General features: G+C 48.3%; 1 protein-coding gene across 12 annotated transcripts in view; it reads right to left on the reverse strand.

Moving 5' to 3' along the window:
• Positions 1 to 469: 469 nt before the first annotated feature.
• Positions 470 to 22,657, reverse strand: part of LOC121579081 (kinesin-like protein KIFC3) — a 64,677-nt gene continuing 42,489 nt past the window's right edge. For 4 of the 12 annotated variants that reach the window (XM_045208660.1, XM_045208666.1, XM_045208656.1 and 1 more), the window contains exons 2-22: positions 19,817 to 19,937; positions 17,975 to 18,126; positions 16,672 to 16,707; positions 14,029 to 14,194; positions 13,496 to 13,665; positions 10,690 to 10,833; positions 9,425 to 9,706; positions 8,958 to 9,131; positions 8,542 to 8,628; positions 7,795 to 7,942; positions 7,281 to 7,523; positions 6,914 to 7,089; positions 6,550 to 6,654; positions 6,244 to 6,374; positions 5,362 to 5,485; positions 4,706 to 4,835; positions 4,370 to 4,599; positions 4,055 to 4,201; positions 3,185 to 3,317; positions 2,839 to 2,885; positions 470 to 2,259 (exon numbers count right to left, since the gene is read on the reverse strand). In XM_045208660.1, the coding sequence (XP_045064595.1) occupies positions 2,251 to 2,259; positions 2,839 to 2,885; positions 3,185 to 3,317; positions 4,055 to 4,201; positions 4,370 to 4,599; positions 4,706 to 4,835; positions 5,362 to 5,485; positions 6,244 to 6,374; positions 6,550 to 6,654; positions 6,914 to 7,089; positions 7,281 to 7,523; positions 7,795 to 7,942; positions 8,542 to 8,628; positions 8,958 to 9,131; positions 9,425 to 9,706; positions 10,690 to 10,833; positions 13,496 to 13,665; positions 14,029 to 14,194; positions 16,672 to 16,707; positions 17,975 to 18,126; positions 19,817 to 19,898 (2,916 nt within the window). In that variant the 5' untranslated portion in view covers positions 19,899 to 19,937 and the 3' untranslated portion in view covers positions 470 to 2,250. Of the gene's footprint in view, positions 2,260 to 2,838; positions 2,886 to 3,184; positions 3,318 to 4,054; positions 4,202 to 4,369; positions 4,600 to 4,705; positions 4,836 to 5,361; positions 5,486 to 6,243; positions 6,375 to 6,549; positions 6,655 to 6,913; positions 7,090 to 7,280; positions 7,524 to 7,794; positions 7,943 to 8,541; positions 8,629 to 8,957; positions 9,132 to 9,424; positions 9,707 to 10,689; positions 10,834 to 13,495; positions 13,666 to 14,028; positions 14,195 to 16,671; positions 16,708 to 17,974; positions 18,127 to 19,430; positions 19,648 to 19,816; positions 19,938 to 22,657 lie in introns of those variants that run through there. The other 8 variants (XM_045208629.1, XM_045208624.1, XM_045208670.1 and 5 more) reach the window with 8 other exon arrangements.

A 22,657-nucleotide genomic window follows, 5' to 3' on the forward strand; every position in this document is an offset into this window, starting at 1 on the left:
CTTTAAACCTGCAGAATTCTCAAAACCAACAAGAGGGGTGTGAACAGTTTGTCATGAACAGTGTTGGCTCAAATGCATTAAGGAGGAAAGAAATCCCACAAATTAACTTTTAAGAAGGCACACCTGTTAATTGAAATGCATTCCAGGTGACTACCTCATGAAGCTGGTTGAGAGAATGCCAAGAGTGTGCAAAGCTGTCATCGAGGCAAAGGGTGGCTATTTGAAGAATGTCAAATATAAAATATTTTGGTTTAACACTTTCTTGGTTACTACATGATTCCATATGTGTTATTTAATAGTTCTGATGTCTTCACTATTACTCTTCAATGTAAAAAATAAAGAAAAACACTTGAATGAGTAGGTGTGTCCAAACTTTTGACTGGTAGAGTATATAACCTCTAGAAAGCAGCATATTTCAAAAAACATCTGTTAGAGACCTGTGCTCTATAGAGACGGCATAAGAAGACGGTTGAGTTTCATTTGGTATTGAGTGTTTATTAAAAAGGGTGTACAAAAACAACACTAGAAACCTACGGCGGCAACAAGGACAAAAGCAAGCAACACGATGCAGCGTGTCCTCAATGATCCTCGGACATCCTGGTATTGGAGGGAACATTGGTTTAACATTGAAGAAACACTGTCGATTAGCTGATATGTACTGATCGATCAGCTGATCAAATGTACTAAGCATTCCTATTTACACTGGATGCATTTTCAAACGCAGTTCACAAGCTTATCACTCCCTCAGGGGCAGCAGTTTCTGCAGCTACATGTGTCTGTTCAGTGAGGTGATCCGTTGTCATTGGCAGCTTGTGGTCAGCCATAGGGAGTAGGATAAAGCGGTCCTGGATGCGGATCTAGGGTAAGTTTTGTGTCCCTATTGGATAACCTTAGGATTTGGGTAGAATAAACAGATCCTAGATCTGTGCCTCTGGGCAACTTCAACCGGCAGCATCCAATAACAGGAATGGCATTTCCTGTCTGGCAGGGAGTTTGAATCGTTCTAGCTTTATTCGCTTGGTACAAGAAACACGACAACATATCCAGGAACATTAACGTTTCCATGCAGTACTCTGTATTGCCCTGGAGAAATCTAATCTAAAACACAAACGGCTACACAGGAAGTTAAACGCTCTCCGCACTCACGTCTCTTATTGCTCGCATCCTATTGGGTAAAAGAAGCCCAGCTCTATATCTGTGGAGTACCCTGATTGGATGAGGGGGAGAAAGTGTGGAAGGAGACTGGGATGGAACCCTCATAAAAAACACAAAAAAAACAACGGAGACTAAAGGAATTAAAAACATCTCAAACACACAGATATATACTGTATATGCATATTATCATAATCCGTAGCTGGAGTATTGTTAGAAAACACATCAAGAAGGTAACGGCCTCGTTTAAAGTGCATTTTTACCCAGAAATACTGTGATTGGAAGGTCTATACTGTTAGTGGATGATGGGACGAAGGGATTGGTTAGCCCTAGGGGTGTGGGTGTGGCGTTATTGTGAGGGGTGGGGAGAGCAAGTCCATTGGCCAATGGGAGAATAGATCACAGGCCCTGTTGAAGGGTCAAAAGGTGAAGGAGTGAAAGGTGGGGTGGAGTTGTTCTGGGCTGTGAGGAGTAAAGGGTTTCTTTATGAGAGTTGTTTTTAGGACAGGGGCCTGTGCTACTCTCAGGTGCTCCTCCCCTTTGGCCCCTAGTCAGGTGTGGAAGACAGACAGGTGTGTCCTGTAGTCACTTGCAGTCTGGTGTGTTCCTTGAGGGGTATAGACGAGGACACGTAGTTAAGATATAGGAGGCTGTACAACAGTCCTGGCTAAAATTAACACCTGTCCATTCCTTTCAGCTATCAGTAGTAATGAAGAAAAGGAGACCTGGAGGCCATTTCTAGAGCATTGGGACAGTCTTGGTATGCAGCATGAGGCGGCCTTCCATGGGGGTCAAAGTTTCTATCCCTCTCTTCATCCCTCTGCTGTTCAAATAGCTCAATAAATGAAATGTCACCGTTCTCTCAATCTGATCGGTCAGATCTGATAATTTGCCTAGTCCAGTTGCTCTCACCCATTGGCTGAGTGAGATCAGCAGAAGGAGAGAGGGCTGATAGCGGATAGGTTGTTCCCAAAGCAGAGAGTTTCTATTGGTGGGTCAAGGTGCTGGTTAACACCCTCCTGTTCAGACGGCCCAATGGCTGACTGGGTCAGGGTCCGGGTTCATTCTGGATCCATTGGAGCCTTCAGACAGACAGTTTCAATCGTCCTGTAGGGGAAGAGTAATACTGTGAATCATGGGGAGTGGTGTCCCTTTGTTAATAACGGCTCACTACAACCAAGCCAGAGAGCAGCACAGATGGGGGAGAGGAAGAGGTGATGTATCCACAGATTCCACACACACACACCAAATCCATATAGACAAGACACACAAACACCATCACCATCATACAATATGCAGATCACACAAATAAGAATTGCATTCAGACCGTCAGTCACAGACAAAATCACAGACAGCCAGACAGCTACAGACAGAGTCAGAAGTCAGACAGCCACAGAGTCACAGACAGATAGCCAGACAATCACAGACCTGTACGGACACCTTCACCCACACACACATGGATCTGCAGATAGACAAACAAAGCTTGCAGTCTCTCACACACAGACAGAGGGGCAAGAGTCAAGACCCACACAAAAAGTTTACAATCGCACGACTTCCTGGGGTTAGAGGCGGGGTGTGTTAGATAGGTGGGCATTGACCAGGTGACACGGGTGGGCACTGGGCACCATGCCATGCTGAGCATTTACTTTCCATGCCAAGCGACCAATCAGCATAAACCCCACCTACCTGCCCACCGTCCCCCACCAATGGGCTGGCTCTGCCTAACAGCCTGTCTGCAAACCAACCAATCAGACCAGAGGATCAGGACACAGAGGAGTGTACGGATTCACACTGACCATTCACACCTCACTTGAGTTCACTTTGTTTGTGTATATATTTTTTATATCATCATAATGGTGGCATAAGGTGGCATAAGGTTGTGTGTGTGTGTGTGTGTGTATGGGGTGTTTGTACATGTTAGTGTTGTTGTATATTGATGGGTCCCAGGGTTCATGGTGACAGTGGACATTTCAAGAGAGGCATGTGTACCTGTTGAGACCTGGGACTAAGGGGTGTGTGTGTGTGTACATACATTTACCTGTTGAGAGCTGGGACTGAGACCTCCGTCGTGTGGTGGGGGTTTTGGAGGAGGCGGAGAGGGTGGAGCCGGCACTGCTGGCCCGGGAGATGGGGAGGGGCACGGGAGTCACCGGGGGAGAGTCCAGCTGCAGAAAGGTCAAAGGTCAATTATAGAAATATCAATACCAAAGTTCAAGTTCCTCATTCAACCCCATTCCGCTAAGGATCCTGTCTAACTGGATTACGATTGTTTCTCTGCTTCGCTCTCATCTACTGCAGTCAGGGGTTAAAGCAAAATCCCATGACTGAAACTTAAGTCGATCTCAGATCGATTGTCTGGGGCCAAGTTAACCTCCCATTTCATGTAAGAAAGTCATGATTATTTCAACAAAATAATGTTGCAGAAATGCTACTCTTATCTGTTTCTAACAGAAACAATTTCAGAACAATCTGAGATGGTGGGTGTCAAAATCCTCTTTCTTGTTCTTTTTGAGGTGGAATGACCAGGAATGCTAATCTTATCTGTTTCCATCTACAGAAACGATGTCGGAACAATCTGAGATGGTGGGTGTCATGGCTTGCTAAAATGAAATGACCCAGAGGCGTTTTGGAGATAAACTTTTCAAACATCCTGAGCCTACTAGATATTTTTAGCTAGAAAGTGGGTTTCCTAAAACAACTGCTTTGTGTTCAGCTCTGCCTAACCCATTCCCGACCTGGATCATTAAGGGCAGAGGGACAGAATGAAATCTGATGCCCCAGATTGGCCTCAGTGATCTGGGGAAGGTTTGACGTAAGCCCTGGGCTGACCTAGCAAACGTGTGTGAGATTTCATGTGTGAGTGCATCCCTCACTCTCTCTCGAGGGTGTGTGTGTAGGTTACCTCCACGCTGTCATGGGTGGGCGAGGAGGAGGTGGAGGAGTTCTCCCATTGTCTCCTGGTGGCGTTGCCCAGCTCGATGGTCCGTACCCGCTGGGCAAACTTCAGAGAGCACACCGACTCACTCATGTTACTGACCAGGGGAGACACCTAGAGAAAATACCTTCTGATATTAGCCTGAAGGCTAGCATTGATGGCATCAAGCATTGATGGTTTTATTATAGGCTAATAAACAATTTAATTTGAAACCCCTTACCCCCCACCCCTCTCTCCCTCCCCAATCCCTCTCACACCCTCCTGTACCCCTCCCTCTCTCACCTGCACCATCATCAGGGTCTTGCTGTCCCCGCTCAGTGAGTCAGACAGCAGGTAGGTGAGCCGGGAGTTCCTGAAGGGCACGTGGGAGTGTCGGCTCCGCAGCGCATTGATGACGTCACCCAGGGCCGACAGGGACTTATTGATGCACTGGGCCTCTCGCAGGCGGCTGCCCTCTGCCCCGGATTTAGCAATCCGCTCTGAGCCAGCCAGGTCAACCAGGTTCAGCTTACCTAGCAGAGGTTGTACAGAGATAAAATCCTGAATGTGTGTGTGTGTGTGTGTGTATCTGTGTGTACCTTGCGTGCGATGTCCAGTACAGGAATTGTGTGTGTGTACCTTGCGTGCGGTGCCCGGTGGAGGAGTTGAAGCCTGCTACGGTGATGATGAGGAGGGCGTGAGAGCGGGAGCTGTGTTCGTTCAGATTGGTGCAGGCCGTGGCCCTGTTCATGTGACCCAGCTCAAACACCTACACAGAGGGCACAGGCCAGGGGTTAGAGGTCAGGGGTCATAGGAAGTGAATAACTGCTCCGTCATATGCACATGGCAGAACACACAGGAGCAGATTTCAATCATTAACACACAAACTAATCTGTAGACTAGAGGCAAATCCCGTCTTGGGCACATTCCACTGGTTCAGGGAACACAAGAGCTCTGACAGACATTTCAGGATGAGAACTCAGCCTCAGGCCTAAGAACCGTGGGAGCCATCTTAATAACTGACGCATGATTGTAAACAATGCCCAATAACAGCTTTCTCTACACATCTGTATTTAATTGGAAAACACTACTGAAGGAAAAGTATTGCTTTGGGGTTTAGGCCAGGAATACCATTTGGCACTTTGTGACTGGTAAGTAACACCATATGAACAAAATGTGATTCATTGATTGATTGACACATTGATTGCAGATCAGAGCACACTTATGGACATCGGACACAAAGCTAACCTGTGGCAGGCATAGTATAAGTGGCAGTAGTTGAATGGTGGCCTCACCCTATTGATGTCCTCAGGGCTCTGGACAGTGAACTCCGTGAGGCCCGGTACATAGAGATGACCGCTACCGTCTGGGTTCATCTTGATGTCCAGCTTCTCACCCTGGTTGTCCCCCAAAAGGTTCCTACAGAAAACAACAGCAACGCACTGTCACAAAGATGGTTCCCACTCAAAGAAAAAGACTGTCTTAAAATGATACGCATACAGCACTACTTTGGGTGTATGGTGACGTTTGATATTTGTCCTATGATATCCCCCAACAACATTCGGCAGATAGAGCGATAGATGGATAACTAGATAGATACATAGATAGCTCAAATTAACAAAAACGATCAAGATAATCTGTAGTCGACTCTCCAACTAAGTGGGGCCAAAATGGCTTCTTTCATGCGCTATGATATTCCACCCCTCTTCTCGTGGTGCGTCCTGCCGTCATGCTTTGGCAGAAAGGACACACAGATGTTCAGAGATTATGCAACAGAGAGAGGGAGGGATAGAGGGAGGAGAGGAGCTCTTGTATTCAACAGATGAACCAAGGACATTATATATAATCCACTTTTATATAACTGCTGGCCCATGCACTCAAATTGCTTACACACATGCACACAGGAACTGTGTGAAAGACAGCTTAGGTCTAAATTACAATGAAATAACGCTTGAGCCGTGATCTAAAAAAGCCTTCTCATAAAGGTACGTATTGTAACTACATCACCCTTGCTTCACCTCTGTCATTGTGTAACCTCTGAGGCAAGGCTGCACATGCACCTGCACTCAAATCCAAATCCAAACCCACACACCCTGTCTGACCTTATACTGATGTGTGTGTGTGTGTGTGTGTGTGTGTGTGTGTGTGTGTGTGTGTGTGTGTGTGTGTGTCCTCACCGTAGGGTCTCGTTGTAGATCTCCACCATGCTAACAGTGATCTTGAAGTCCCAGTCGGGTGCTTTCTCAGTCACCTCAGAGAACAGCAGTCTGAGAGCCCTCTGGTTAATGCCCGGGTCCTTGGCCACACCCTAAAGAAAAGGACAGACAAGACATTTGCTATTAACAATCACATCTCTTGATTTCTATCTAACCTTAATTAATCTCTTGTAGCCATGAGAGAGGAGGAGAGAGAGTGAAAGTAAGTGTGTGTGTGTGTGTGTGTGTGTGTGTGTGTGTGTGTGTGCGCATATTAGCAGCGAGTACCTCCATGGTGTAGGTCTTTCCTGAGCCCGTCTGTCCGTAGGCGAAGATGCACACGTTAAAGCCATCAATACAGGACGTCACCAGGGACTGGACCTCCTGGAACACCTGGTTAGCCAATCAGAGAGGATGACAGCTGTTGTGATTGGTGACAGTAAACCCTTAGAATATATATAGACCGCAACATCCTTGTGGTATATCGCGATAATCTAAAGGGGCTTCCTCTCATGTCATTTCCTTCATCTGTGCTGATGAGAAACATCTTATGTTGCTTTTACCTGTGGTGCGTTTTCAGATCATTAAAGATGACGGCAAGGGAGCCACTTTAGACTATTGAGATGTACTCAAGTCATGATGTTCTACTGACCTGTTCCTGTGTGGCCTGAGGGTGGAACACCTTGTCCAGTTCAAAGGTCATCAGTTTGCCTTTGTTGGAGAGGTAGAGAAGGGCGTCGTCGTCTGGGTCAAAGCTGACCATGTTTTCGGCAGAATCACGCTCCCCTCGGCACACCGGCCGCACCCGACAGAACACCCTGATGTTACCTGGGAAGAGCAGGCAGAGGAGACACATTACAATGCTGTTTTGGGACAACAAATGCAAAGATACACTGCTTTTGAACAGAATCGATCTGTTATGTACACAGATGCACCTGTGGAATATACTGGATGTACTAGCTAGTATGAACGACTGATATCACACACACCTCTCAGTATGCACAGTCAAGGGGTCGTACCTTTGAGGCGCACCAGCTCGTTGTGGCACTTCTTCCTCAGGTTCATCTCTCTCTTGTACTTCCTCAGCAGCTCTTGGTTGGCACTGCTCACCTCGCCTATCACCTGGCAGATCTCCTGCTTGGCCTCGGTGATGGCCTTCTCCAGCATTAAGGGGAAGTCCTGCACCTGTCTCTTCAGACAGTTGTAGTCACAGGTGAGAGTACGCAGGGCTGGCTGCAGGGTCAAAAGGTTCATACGCACACCTGGGGACAGGGAGGGATACACATACGCACACATTTTGTTACAACAGTGAATAATGACAAAAATAAAACAGAGCATACAAACATTCCTGGGTCATATTCATTACGAAGGCCAACAAAATTGAATAAAACCTGAAGTTGTCTAGTAAGAAAATCACTTTTGTTTTTTGATGGAAAATGTTTCGCTTCGGTGTGCCCTAATGAATACCGCCCAGGACTGCGGTGTGCATACGCGCAAATGCAAAAAGCACATAGTCCTGAACGTTCGGCTTACCTGCCAGGTTCTCATGCACGGCCTTCATCTCGCTTTCGGCCCTGATGAAGGCCTCCTCTATCACCCTGTTCTTCTCCTCCTCCAGGTTCTGCATTTCAGCCTCCAACTGGCCCTGGGCTCGCTCCATCTCCCCCTCGTACACCAGGATCTACAGGGGACAGAGAGAGAGTTTAGAGAGGGTTGGAAATGGAGATTGGAGTAGATCTTGGGACCGTACCAACACACCACACTGGTCTGGATGGGGACTGGAGCGTGTTTTTTGGTCTACCTGGAGCTAAGGGATGAGAGCTAAAAGCTAGCATAAAAGCTAACGCTGGAACTCAGATCTAATAGCTACCAGGGAATTTGAGCTAAGGGCTTCAAATGTCCCATAACATCTAAAATCTGAAGCCTATAACTAACCGATGGAACTAATTAAAAGTTAGCTCCCAGCAAAACCATCGGGTTTGCTTCTTCTCAGCTACAGGATACATTAATGGGTTCACAATGTGTTGTGAACCATCATTACAGCTAAAAGCTAATCCAAAACAACCACACACTGCACCCCCAATACAAGACTGGAGGACCCTCGAACAGATTTAGGGTACAGTTTATCCGTGTCACTACAGCACACAGGGTTTTGGTGGGGGGTTGAAACCACACAGATGGGCAGAGTTTGGGGAGCTGGTGCCAGAGACACAGGAAGTGATGTAGTGGAAAACAGGACGCACTATGAGGGGTCTAATGTGGCTATCAAGGGGGGCCAACCTTCGACAACCTGCAAATGACCTCGCCATTGCCCCTTCCGACGGCCTTGGAGAGCAGGCCGCAGATACGGCCGCGGTCTGCACGCAGCTGGAACCAAACGTAAGCGAAGAGAGAGGGGTTAACACGGACCATGCCTCTACAGGGGAGGGGATGGGACGAGGGTCAAACCAATCACCTCTACTGGGAGGGAAGGGTGTTTTTGTGAAGGACCGTACCGCCACAATCTACTACAAGGGGGTGAGTTGGATTGTACCAATGCTGGTACCAGGGGGAGGAATGAGGAGAACTTGAGAAATAACATGGGATTAGGAAGGGGCACAGAGGGTTACGCGTATGCGTGTGTGAGAGTAGTATGTGCATGTTGTTAGATGGTTGTGTGTGTGTCTGTGTACATGTGCATCTCCTTATGTGTATACCTGAGCTCGGAGCTGGGTGCTGGTCCTCTGGGACTCGTGCAGCTGTGTCTCCAGCTCTCGGAGCAGCTGTCTCTGCAGTGATAGCTGCTCCTGCAGGGTGGCGCTCTTGGCCTGGGCCTCAGCTACGGCCTGCTGAGACTCTGACGACTCCACCTCCACTATCTCAGTCACATACTGGACGGATAGAGAATAGAGAGAGCGAGATAGGTGAGGTAGGAGGAGAGCGATAAAAGTAGGGAGCAGGAGAGAGAGATTGATATCGTAAGATCATCAGGGAACATAATTCAGCAGCAAATGCTCTCGTAACATCCCAGTCATTCATATAACTCAAAAACATTGAATAGGTGGTAAGCTACCAACATATAGCTTACCCATCCTACAATTTCAGATCTATGAGGGACCATTAAGTAGCATAGGAGCTAGCAAGGGGTTGTTTTTGAAATGGGACAGTTTTTGCGATTCCTCACCTTGACCTGATGGGGCTGGGTGGCCTGTCTGGCCAGCTCCTCCTCACAGTCTCTGAGCCGGACGCTCAGCTGCTGCTCCACCTCCCCCTGCTGACACTTGGACTCCTCCAATTGCCTCTGCATCTCCCCCGCGTGGCGCTTGGACTCCTCCAGCTGTCGGCTGAGCGTCTCCACCCGGCCGGCCTTCTCCAGGACCTGCTGCTCCAACTCAGCCAGCCTCCTCTCCCTCGGTCTGGCCTGGCTCTCCCAGCGAGACACCTCCCCACGCAGGGCCTCTGCATCCTATATAACACAACATAGTTATTTTTTACAATTATTTTTTTGACCCCCTTTTTTCTCCCCAATGTCGTGGTATCCTATTGGTAGTTACAGTCTTGTCCCATCGCTGCAACTCCCGTACGGACTTGGGAGAGGCGAAGGTCGAGAGCCGTGCGTCCTCCGAAACACAACCCAACCGAGCCGCACTGCTTCTTGACACAATGCCCGCTTAACCCGGAAGCCAGCCGCACCAATGTCGGAGGAAACACCGTACACCTGACGACCGTGTCAGCGTGCAGTGCGCCCGGCCCGCCACATGAGTCGGACTGAGCTTGTTGTCATTGCAGGCAATCTCAACGCTGTGCGTTACAGGGAAGACATCCTCCTCTCTTATTTGGTGCCCTTCCTGCAGGCTCATCCTGACATGACCCTCCAGCATGACAATGCCACCAGCCATACTGCTCGTTCTGTGCGTGATTTCCTGCAAGACAGGAATGTCAGTGTTCTGCCACGGCCAGCGAAGAGCCTGGATCTCAATCCCAATGAGCACGTCTGGGACCTGTTGGATCGGAGGATGAGGGCTAGGGCCATTCCCCCCAGAAATGTCAGGGAACTTGCAGGTGCCTTGGTGGAAGAGTTGGGTAACATCTCACAGCAAGAACTGGCAAATCTGGTTCATTCCATGAGGAGGAGATGCACTGCAGTACTTAATGCAGCTGGTGGCCACACCAGATACTGACTGTTACTTTTGATTTTGACCCCCGCTTTGTTCAGGGACACATTATTCCATTTATGTTAGTCACATGTCTGTGGAACTTGTTCAGTTTATGTCTCAGTTGTTGAATCTTGTTATGTTCATACAAATATTTACACGTTAAGTTTGCTGAAAATAAACACAGAGGACGTTTCTTTTTTTGCTGAGTTTCTAATAGACAGATAAAAAAAAAACAGGGTTTTCACAGCCTCTGCCGCACTTGATTCTGCCCATCCCACACCCACACCCGTACCTGGCTGTGGGGGCAGTCAGTGGCTGTGCAGGCCGGTGGAGGAGCCTCCTGGAGCAGTGAGGTCTTGCATGCCTTCAGCTCCTGCTTCAGCCGCTCGTTCTCGACCACCAACAGCTCCAGGTGCTTCTCCAGGTCGGTCGCCCCCTACAGGACAGGAGGAACAGGCACATGTCAGTATCACACTCACAAAGGCACCACACAGAGGGATATAAATACACACAGGAATACATTACAATGTATTCACACACACAGCAATGCACAAGCACTTTTTCTCTGCCCCCCGGACACAAACATCAGGAGACACATACAGATGTACATACCATTGCACTTTGACTTGCCCCCTCTCCCTCACCTCCCCATCTCACCCTCTTACACACTCTCTCACTCACATGCAACACCTTAGAATACCTGTGAAGCAGAAGTGTGTCACGGTGCGATCTTACACCTGGAAGAAAAGGTGTCAGTTATCTTGAGCTCGTCTTTCCCAGGCTTGCCCAAGAATGTAGGCCAGCTGGGCTCTGCACTCATTCTCTCTTTCCATCCCTCCTCTCCCCTCACCAGTCTCTCTCCTCCTGAGTTTCCTCCATCCCTCCTCTCCCCTCCCCTCCCCTCACCAGTCTCTCTCCTCCTGAGTTTCCTCCATCCCTCCTCTCCCCTCCCCTTCCCTCACCAGTCTCTCTCCTCCTGAGTTTCCTCCATCCCTCCTCTCCCCTCCCCTCACCAGTCTCTCTCCTCCTGAGTTTCCTCCATCCCTCCTCTCCCCTCCCCTCCCCTCACCAGTCTCTCTCCTCCTGAGTTTCCTCCATCCCTCCTCTCCCCTCCCCTCACCAGTCTCTCTCCTCCTGAGTTTCCTCCATCCCTCCTCTCCCCTCCCCTCCCCTCACCAGTCTCTTTCCTCCTGAGTTTCCTCCATCCCTCCTCCCCTCCCCTCACCAGTCTCTCTCCTCCTGAGTTTCCTCCATCCCTCCTCTCCCCTCCCCTCCCCTCACCAGTCTCTTTCCTCCTGAGTTTCCTCCATCCCTCCTCCCCCTCCCCTCACCAGTCTCTCTCCTCCTGAGTTTCCTCCATCCCTCCTCTCCCCCTCCCTCCCCTCACCAGTCTCTTTCCTCCTGAGTTTCCTCCATTCCTCCTCTCCCTCCCCTCCCCTCACCAGTCTCTCTCCTCCTGAGTTTCCTCCATCCCTCCTCCCCTCCCCTCACCAGTCTCTCTCCTCCTGAGTTTCCTCCATCCCTCCTCTCCCCTCCTCTCCCCTCACCAGTCTCTCTCCTCCTGAGTTTCCTCCATCCCTCCTCTCCCCTCACCAGTCTCTCTCCTCCTGAGTTTCCTCCATCCCTCCTCTCCCCTCCCCTCACCAGTCTCTCTCCTCCTGAGTTTCCTCCATCCCTCCTCTCCCCCTCCCCTCCCCTCACCAGTCTCTCTCCTCCTGAGTTTCCTCCATCCCTCCTCTCCTCTCCCCTCCCCTCACCAGTCTCTCTCCTCCTGAGTTTCCTCCATCCCTCCTCTCCCCTCCCCTCACCAGTCTCTCTCCTCCTGAGTTTCCTCCATCCCTCCTCTCCCCTCCCCTCACCAGTCTCTCTCCTGAGTTTCCTCCATCCCTCCTCTCCCCTCCCCTCACCAGTCTCTCTCTCCTGAGTTTCCTCCATCCCTCCTCTCCCCTCCCCTCCCCTCACCAGTCTCTCTCCTCCTGAGTTTCCTCCATCCCTCCTCTCCCCTCCCCTCACCAGTCTCTCTCCTGAGTTTCCTCCATCCCTCCTCTCCCCTCCCCTCACCAGTCTCTCTCCTGAGTTTCCTCCATCCCTCCTCTCCCCTCCCCTCACCAGTCTCTCTCCTCCTGAGTTTCCTCCATCCCTCCTCTCCCTCCCCCTCACCAGTCTCTCTCCTGAGTTTCCTCCATCCCTCCTCTCCCCTCCCCTCACCAGTCTCTCTCCTCCTGAGTTTCCTCCATTCCTCCTCTCCCCTCCCCTCCCCTCACCAGTCTCTCTCCTCCTGAGTTTCCTCCATCCCTCCTCCCCTCCCCTCACCAGTCTCTCTCCTCCTGAGTTTCCTCCATTCCTCCTCTCCCCTCCCCTCCCCTCACCAGTCTCTCTCCTCCTGAGTTTCCTCCATCCCTCCTCTCCCCTCCCTCCCCTCACCAGTCTCTCTCCTCCTGAGTTTCCTCCATCCCTCTTCTCCCCTCCTCTCCCCTCACCAGTCTCTCTCCTCCTGAGTTTCCTCCATCCCTCCTCTCCCCAGTCTCTCTCCTCCTGAGTTTCCTCTATCCCTCCTCTCCCCTCCCCTCACCAGTCTCTCTCCTCCTGAGTTTCCTCCATCCCGCCTCTCCCCTCCCCTCCCCTCACCAGTCTCTCTCCTCCTGAGTTTCCTCCATCCCTCCTCTCCCCTCCTCTCCCCTCACCAGTCTCTCTCCTCCTGAGTTTCCTCCATCCCTCCTCTCCCCTCCTCTCCCCTCACCAGTCTCTCTCCTCCTGAGTTTCCTCCATCCCTCCTCTCCCCTCCCCTCCCCTCACCAGTCTCTCTCCTCCTGAGTTTCCTCCATCCCTCCTCTCCCCTCCCCAGTCTCTCTCCTCCTGAGTTTCCTCCATCCCTCCTCTCCCCTCCCCTCCCCTCCCCTCACCAGTCTCTCTCCTCCTGAGTTTCCTCCATTCCTCCTCTCCCCTCCCCTCACCAGTCTCTCTCCTCCTGAGTTTCCTCCATCCCTCCCCTCCCCTCACCAGTCTCTCTCCTCCTGAGTTTCCTCCATCCCTCCTCTCCTCTCCCCTCACCAGTCTCTCTCCTCCTGAGTTTCCTCCATTCCTCTCCCTCTACTCACCAGCTCCGAGCGCAGTCTCTCCACCTCCTGGGTCTGGTCTAGCAGCTTCTCCTCCAGCTCCCCCACCTGCGTGCGCAGCGCTGTGATGAGCTGCTCTCCTTCCTGAATGAGACGGTTGCTGTGCTGCTGCTGCTCCTGTGGCTCAGCCAGCCTCTGCACTGCCCTCACACCTGCAACACACACAGTGATAACACATATACGCGCACCAACAGAATTTAAAAACAGCCCCACAGTAGTGGATAATGCATGTTGACAGTCGGTCACAGCCGTGACACACAGCCCTCTTCTTGCTGACAGGCTGGTTTGTGTCAGTACTGTGAACACCGTCCTGACAGACACACACCATGACGAGACCATTTGGAGTCATTGATTTCACAGTAGTTACTGATGTATCAGTCACGACTCAGTCCTTTCTTTACAGCTGCAGTTCTCCTTCCTACTCCTCTATTACAGCTCTCCCTCTCTCTTTCTTCCTCCCTCTATCCCCTCCCTCCCTACCTGTATCCATCCATCTCCCCCCGTTCCTCTCTCACCGTTGGGCAGTGCTGTGTGCGGCTCCTCCTTTAGAGTGCGTATGACGTTAGTCTTCTCCTGCAGACTCTGTTCGTGACTCTGCTGCAGTCTCTGCAGCTGCAGACGCCGGGAAGCTTCCTCGCGTCGCAGACGCGCCTGGAACTCACACACTTTCTCCTGCAGTGTCTAGACACGTGCACATGCACACATACACGGCAAAGGTCAAAGGTTAGAAGCCCGACAGGTCGTAAACGTCACAATTCCAAGGGAACGAGGATGTGTAAAGGAGGATTGGACCGTTTATAACATCATCCATGTTCACAGGTCCGATCAAAACTGACCCATCCAGTCAGTCTATAGGTTAATTGATTTGAATTCAATCACTTTTTGACAGCATCCCTTTTGATTTAAACATTTATTATACATGTTTGCCCATGGAAGAAGTGGTCAGAAAGTGTTTCTTTTTGGACATGAACGCCAAAACATTCAGGAGATAAAGGTACTCAAAGTTGACCCATTTTGCAGAACCCACCATAGCATGAGACAGACATCCATGTCTTCATCACTGGAAAAGATAAACGGTTGAGTTTGATATCATTTAAAACAAAACAAAAACGTTATAAAAAACGTTATAAAAACAACAACCTTAAACGTCATTTATCAACAAACGTGTAAACTCATGACACCCACCCTGTTTTCAAGAGTGTCTCAACCAATGGTGGGCACAACACAAAAACCTTATGTAAAATGGTCTCTAAGCTACAACAAAAAAATTGGAGTTAAGCGTTTTTAGACAATTGACTTGAAAGGTAAAAAACCTGACAACTTGTTTTCCAGACATTATAAAAAAGTTTGACAACCCTGTTCGCAAGCTTTTAAATTATATACATCTCAACCGATTATCTTTTCCAGTGATGAAGACATGGATGTCTCATGGTATGGTGGGGTACGCAAAATGGGTCAACTTTGAGCGCACCTTTATCTCTTGAATGTTTTGGCATTCAGGTCCAAAAAGTCACTTTGAGCACTTCTACAACGGCCAAATGTGTATGGAAGGTTTTGTTCAAATCAAGAGGTGCTGTCAAAAAGTGATTGAATTCAAATGGATATACCCCTATACCAGTGGTTTTCAAACATCTCTTATGGGACCCCCAGACATTTCACAATTTTGTTGAGGCCCCGAACTAGCTCATCTGCACTCACCTGCCAGTTTATTAAGTACACCACCCAGTTTACAAAAATGGATCGCTCCTACAGACAGTGAGTCACGTGGCTGTAACTTGCTATATAAAGCAGGCAGACAGGCATCCAGTTACTGTTCGATTGAACATTAGAATGGGCAAAACGAGTGACCTAAGCGACTTTGAGTGTGGTATGGTCGCCGGATCCAGTATCTCAGAAACAGCCGCTGAAAAACATCCAGTCAGCGGCAGTCCTGTGGGCGAAAATGGCTTGTTGATAAGAGAAGTCGAAGGAGAATGACAAGAATCGTGCAAGCTAACAGGCGAGCCACAAACAGACAAATAACTGTGCAGTACAACAGTGGTGTGCAGAACAGCATCTCGGAACGCACAACTCGTCGATCCTTGTCACGGACGGGTGTGCCCTTGAGCAAGGCACTTAACCCTAATTGCTCCTGTAAGTCGCTCTGGATAAAAGCGTCTGCTAAATGACTTAAAAATAAATACAAAATAATGGGCTAATGCAGCAGACGACCACACCGGGTTCCACTACTATCCGCTAAGGCCAGGCTCCAGTGGTCACGCGATCACCAACACTGGACAATTGAGGAATGGAAAAATAGAGCCTGGTCCAACGAATCCCAGTTCCTGTTGTGTCATGCTGATGGCAGAGTCAGGATTTGGCGTAAGGAGCATGAGTCCATGGACCCATCCTGCCTGGTGTACTGGTGTGGGGAAAGTTTTCCGGGCACATGTTAGGTCAATTGTGCAACAATTGAATGCCACAGCATATCTGAACATTGTTGCTGACCAAACCCAATACAGCATCTTTGGGATGAGATGGAATGGGCTGTTTGCAGCATGAATGTACCGCCGTCCAATCTGCAGCAGCTGTGTGATGCCATCCCTGTAGAACATTTCTGACACCTTGTAGAATCCATGCCCTGAAGAATTCAGGCTGTTCTGGAGGCAAAGGTGGGTCCGACCCGGTACTAGATGGGGTGCATCTAATAAACTGGCCGGTGAGTGTAATTCACCTAATCAAGGGTTTGATGATTAGTTGAAGATTAAAATCAGGTGTGCTAGTTTTGAAATAGATCAAATACATTGAACTGCATGGGGTCCCCGAGAAGAGGTTTGAAAACCACTACACATAGACTCGGATGCAGAGATGAAACTGCTACTCTACCAACTGAAAGCACCTACAGCCATACAAATCAGACTAAAGAAACTAAAAGACTAAATACACAGACAGACAGACAGACAGACAGACAGACAGACAGAGAGACAGAGAGACAGAGAGACAGAGAGACAGAGAGACAGAGAGACAGAGAGACAGAGAGACAGAGAGACAGAGAGACAGAGAGACAGAGAGAGAGAGAGAGAGAGAGAGAGAGAGAGAGAGAGAGAGAGAGAGAGAGAGAGAGAGAGAGAGAGAGAGAGACTGTAGAGAAAGTGAAAGAGAGCGAATGAGGACATTACATAGGCAGATGTCCAGGAACAGGACCAGGTGACCTTCTGTGGATGAAAGGGGGATGGGGGGAGGAGAGAGGGATGAGAGGATGTACAGCAATGAAAGGTGTAGAGGGGTGGAGGAAGACAAAGAGAAATGGCAGATGAGATCAAGGAGAACCAGCACAACGATGAACCAAAGAGGAATATGGAGGAAATGCAACGATTTGTTGAAGAGACAGCTTTTTGTGTACGCGGGTAAGTTTGCGCGTACGCGTCCAGTTAAAAGCCACGCGTCAAAAGGCACGGACAGCACTGTCATCTTTAATCTGCAAGACCTGTCGCTATGAGGCGCCAATGCCATCTTATGAAGTGCTGATGTGAGTTTTATGACTCAGCACTGGGGCTGTCAACGCAAGTCCAAATCCAAGTAACAGCAGCAGATTAGGAAACACTGGTCACGAGGCGCTGGGCAGAACAGTTTAGAATACCCACGCCAGAGGGGTATACTACAAAGCAAGATCAATGACTTAGCCAGCTCACTTTCCTAAATATTCTGAAATAACCTTTTATTTTATAGAAAGATAAGCTTGAAATAGGCATGTCTGATTGACCCAACAACCAAAAACACATCTTAGTTTATCTTTCCTAATGAACCAGAAAATCAGTACTTATTTCTGTTTGTTTATCCAAGTTAGCTGGCTAACTCATTGATCCTGGTTTGTAGTATACTCCTCTGTGCTGTGTTCAGTGGGGCACAACATTGTGGAACGTTCCAACGGAAATATACTATGTAGAACAGACATGCCTCTCAGTCATGTGATAAAATTAGGTCTGCTCTATTTGTGACATTTCTACATGCAACGTTCAGTCCGTTATACCCTCCTGAACAAAGATCTGTTTGTTTTATTACTATAAAGGTATGTGTTGTTGTAACAGTGTGAGCTCTACCCTATGTTACTCCAAATGCTGACAAAGCAACACAATCCTGAACACACATGAAATGAAACCACATGAGGGATACAATGCAGACACACAGGATTCTCTGTTCTGCAGAGTCCATACAGAGTGTACAGGATAATGACAGCTAGGCTGTGTGTGTGTGTGTGTGTGTATTTGCATTGGTGTGTGTTAAAAGCTCATTAAAACCTGATCGATAAATCGACTGAGTCCCACTCCCCAGGGCTATTACTGACCTGAAACCCCCCCCGACCAGTTTAGCCAGTGAAACCAGGACAAACCATGTTGGGAAAACACCCACCAATATGAACGATACGCTAACCACATTGACCTAGTTAGTTGAGTATTAGTTGTGCGTGTGCAGTCATCTCACCTGTATGAGTAGCTGTTGGTTGTGGTTGTGCTGGCTGGTTTCTAATTGGTCAGTAGTGGTCAGAGCGGTGCGTTGTGGGAAAGTGGCTGCGGGTAGAGACAGGAAGGAGCAGTCCTCCTCACCATCACTCATCAAGAAGTCCACCGAGCTCGCTACGGACAAACGGGAGGGATAAACAAAGTTAAGAAACACAAACATGGACTGTACAATCACAGTTAAACACAGTACACAAACAAGCCTCAGCCAAATGGGTTGATTAGGTTCTTATCCACTGTGGCAGAGACGATCCTGTATTCACTTGAGTCAGAAAACAGCCTCTATACCTCTTTATCCCTCTACCCTTTTCCATCTTCTCCCGCTCTCTCCTTCCCTCTCTCTACCTCCATTTCTACCTGTGTCAGAGGTCATTTGCTATTGCCCTCTCTTTTCCCCACTTACCTTTCTCCCCCCCTCTCCCTCTACTAACCATTATTCTCTCCTCTCCCCTATTCTCCCTGCCCAACCTTCAAGGTTCGCACAGACAATCCCATGGAAACCAGCACAGCTAGATTAGCAGTGTGATAACACAGGAACCAGCAGGTGATGCATTAACTCCATACAGGCCTGTTTACCTGTGTGTATGCATGTGTATGGTCACCTGTATGGGGGCCCAGAGTCTTATCAACCTGAGGACAATCAGTGCACTGTACTACTACACTGGGTCTATTAAACACACAATCAACCCTACAATATTAACCTGTATTAACACACATGCTCACACTCAAACACAGACGTTTATTTCCTAATACACACGTAAGAGCAATTTAACTGAACAAAGCGCCTTATACATACAATGGATCACAGACTAAGGCAAAACACACACCAAGAAAAATACACTTATTCAGGGAAGTAGTGCTTAAAGTATCCCCCACACAATCTACAAATACATTATGTGTACACACTGCGCAAATCAGTTTAACACACAGAGACACACAGGCTGACTCGTACCTCTAAGGATGGGAAAACAGCATGCATTCGGTAACTGATGAAACAGCAGATTAAGTCCCACAGCGGAGTCACACACGTACAAAATGTACACACAAACTCGCACACAATTAGGACACACATTGTTAAGTATTATACAACTGGACACGTAAACGCTACCATCCTCTCCTCCTCCTCTCATTCTCTAACTTCCGTTCTCCGCTTCGCTAGCAACACTGTCCCTTTCTCTCCCCTCTCTCTGCCTCTTTCTTTCTCAGACAGTCACTCTCTTGCTTTCTTTTCTGCACTAGCACAATCACAGTTCTGCTGCTCCATCGTCACCTTGAGCAGTCCTGCGAGAACATTAGCGCAGAGAAACACACACCCACAGACTGATGCACACACACACACACGAACACACACAATAGCTCCAGTGTTTGCACTCCTGGCCCCTGGGCTGTGGCTGTAAGGGGATCAGCTAGAAGCTCTGTACCTGCTAGAGACGCACTCCTTCAGCTGAGAGAGGTAGAGAAAGAGAGAGAAGCCTGGCATACACTCACTCCTCACCACTTTCTCAGACCGCTGTCATACACGCTTCCTTTCCCCTCTCCAGTCAGATATAGGAATTCCTTCCCTTCTCCAATATTTCCTGTCTCTCCCAGTTTCACTGAGAGGCACAGCTCATGGGAATGTGTCACACACTCCTCTACTCTTAGTCCTGTCAGACAGGCAGCACACACCTCTCCCATTCCCTCTCATGCTCCCTCCCTCCCTCCCTTTGTCATCCCAAAAATGCAGCCACACTGGTTTAGTCCCACCCCTGTGTCACAGTGGGACTCCCTTGCTGCCCAATGGTGTGGGCCTACAGAATCCACTCACCATCCAATGAGACGTCTTTCTTCCAGAGCTCCTGCAGACAGGGGGCGTGGCCAAGGTCCCAGGTCTTTCTTGTTCCGAACATGACCGCAGGGCTGAGCAAAGCACTGGGTCTCTGGACCGGCTAGAGAGAGACAGAAAAAGACAGAGATGTCATTTAGCAGACGCTCTTATCCACAGTGACTTACAGTAGTGAGTGCATACATTTTCATTTTAAAAAAATCATACTGATCCCCCGTGGGAATTGAACCCACAACCCTGGTGTTGCAAGCGCCATGCTCTACCAACTGAGCTACATGGGATTACATACACAGAGAGAGAGACAAGAGCTTGTGGTCAATATTCCCTGTGTTATAATTTCATTGCTATTATTGATTTAATAGGTTCTTGCTTTGGCAATATAAGATAACGACTTGTCATGCCAAAAAAAGCTCATTGAAAGTTCAGCAGAAATGTAACTGAAAGAGAAAAAGACCGACAGTACGGTGTATGAGAGTGATAGGAGAGAGGAGAAAGAGAGCATTTGTGTGTGTGTGCGCATCTGTTTACACAGTGGGCGGTGGGAACAGCCTTCAGAGTTCATGATAAACACAGGAGAAATGAGAAAGAGAAGGACAACATTCCTGCATGACTGACAACCACACTCACAGCCGACACTGGGGTGTATTCATTAGTCGGACACCATTTACTCCAAACTGAAAATGTTTTGCAACTATTGGACAATTTCAGGTAGGTCCCTCCCCGTTTCATTCCGTTTGCTTGCGATAGGTTCAGCTTGGTTCCTAATGAATACACCCCTGGTACCAGTTACCTGTTTACTACAGCCACACGAATACTGATCTGGGCCCGGTTTCCCGATAGAACTTAAGCTTACGAGTGTTTTAACGATGCATCGTTCCTATAACGGCCAAATAACTCACACGCGTTTCCCAAAACACCACGTAGGGAGAACTTTCATAATGTGGGTCGTCAGAGCATGGGTCGATATTGATACGATTGAAAAAAATGCAGCACTGCTCTCGGATCAGCTTTCTCCATTCAAATCTGACCTTAACATTGGGAATTATTCCACAATACTGACGACGGATCAGCTCCTAGAGAGATATTATCACCTACAGCGCCTTCAGAAAGTATTCACACCCCTTGACCTTTTCCACATTTTGTTGTGTTACAGCCTGAATTTAAAATGGATTAAATTGAGATTGAGGTATTGTGTGTAGGCCAGTGACAAAACAATGTCAAAGTGGAATTATGTTTTTAGAAGTTTTTACAAATGAGTAAAGGTTTCCTTAACAAGTCACATAACTCACTGTGTGCAATATTTTTTTATGAATACCTCATCTCTGTACCCCACACATACAATTATCTGTGAGGTCCCTCAGTCGAGCAGTGAATTTCAAACAGATTCAACCACAAAAGACCAGGGAGGTTTTCCAATGCCTCGCAAAGAAGGGAATCGATTGGTAGATGAGTAAAAATCTTAAAAGCAGACATTGAGTAAGTTTACATGCACACTAATAATTCGATATTAAACTGATTATAGTAGGCAGATTATGCAATATTCATGCAAACACCTTACTCTGTTTATATTAAATTGGCGTATGGTCAAAATCAAAGTAAGCATACAGTGGGGGAAAAAAGTATTTAGTCAGCCACCAATTGTGCAAGTTCTCCCACTTAAAAAGATGAGAGAGGCCTGTAATTTTCATCATAGGTACACGTCAACTATGACAGACAAAATGAGAAAAAGAAATCCAGAAAATCACATTTTAGGATTTTTAATGAATTTATTTGCAAATTATGGTGGAAAATAAGTATTTGGTCAATAACAAAAGTTTCTCAATACTTTGTTATATACCCTTTGTTGGCAATGACACAGGTCAAACGTTTTCTGTAAGTCTTCACAAGGTTTTCACACACTGTTGCTGGTATTTTGGCCCATTCCTCCATGCAGATCTCCTCTAGAGCAGTGATGTTTTGGGGCTGTCGCTGGGCAACACAGACTTTCAACTCCCCTCCAAAGATTTTCTATGGGGTTGAGATCTGGAGACTGGCTAGGCCACTCCAGGACCTTGAAATGCTTCTTACGAAGCCACTCCTTCGTTGCCCGGGCGGTGTGTTTGGGATCATTGTCATGCTGAAAGACCCTTGCAGATGGAAGGAGGTTTTCACTCAAAATCTCACGATACATGGCCCCATTCATTCTTTCCTTTAGACGGATCAGTCGTCCTGGTCCCTTTGCAGATAAACAGCCCCAAAGCATGATGTTTCCACCCCCATGCTTCACAGTAGGTATGGTGTTCTTTGGATGCAACTCAGCATTCTTTGTCCTCCAAACACGACGAGTTGAGTTTTTACCAAAAAGTTATATTTTGGTTTCATCTGACCATATGACATTCTCCCAATCCTCTTCTGGATCATCCAAATGCACTCTAGCAAACTTCAGACGGGCCTGGACATGTACTAGCTTAAGCAGGGGGACACATCTGGCACTGCAGGATTTGAGTCCCTGGCAGCGTAGTGTGTTACTGATGGTAGGCTTTGTTACTTTGGTTCCAGCTCTCTGCAGGTCATTCACTAGGTCCCCCCGTGTGGTTCTGAGATTTTTGCTCACCGTTCTTGTGATCATTTTGACCCCACGGGGTGAGATCTTGCGTGGAGCCCCAGATCGAGGGAGATTATCAGTGGTCTTGTATGTCTTCCATTTCCTAATAATTGCTCCCACAGTTGATTTCTTCAAACCAAGCTGCTTACCTATTGCAGATTCAGTCTTCACAGCCTGGTGCAGGTCTACAATTTTGTTTCTGGTGTCCTTTGACAGCTCTTTGGTCTTGGCCATAGTGG

The sequence above is a fragment of the Coregonus clupeaformis genome, chromosome 3 (assembly GCF_020615455.1).
Source record: "Coregonus clupeaformis isolate EN_2021a chromosome 3, ASM2061545v1, whole genome shotgun sequence".
NCBI classification, from domain to species: Eukaryota; Metazoa; Chordata; class Actinopteri; order Salmoniformes; family Salmonidae; genus Coregonus; species Coregonus clupeaformis.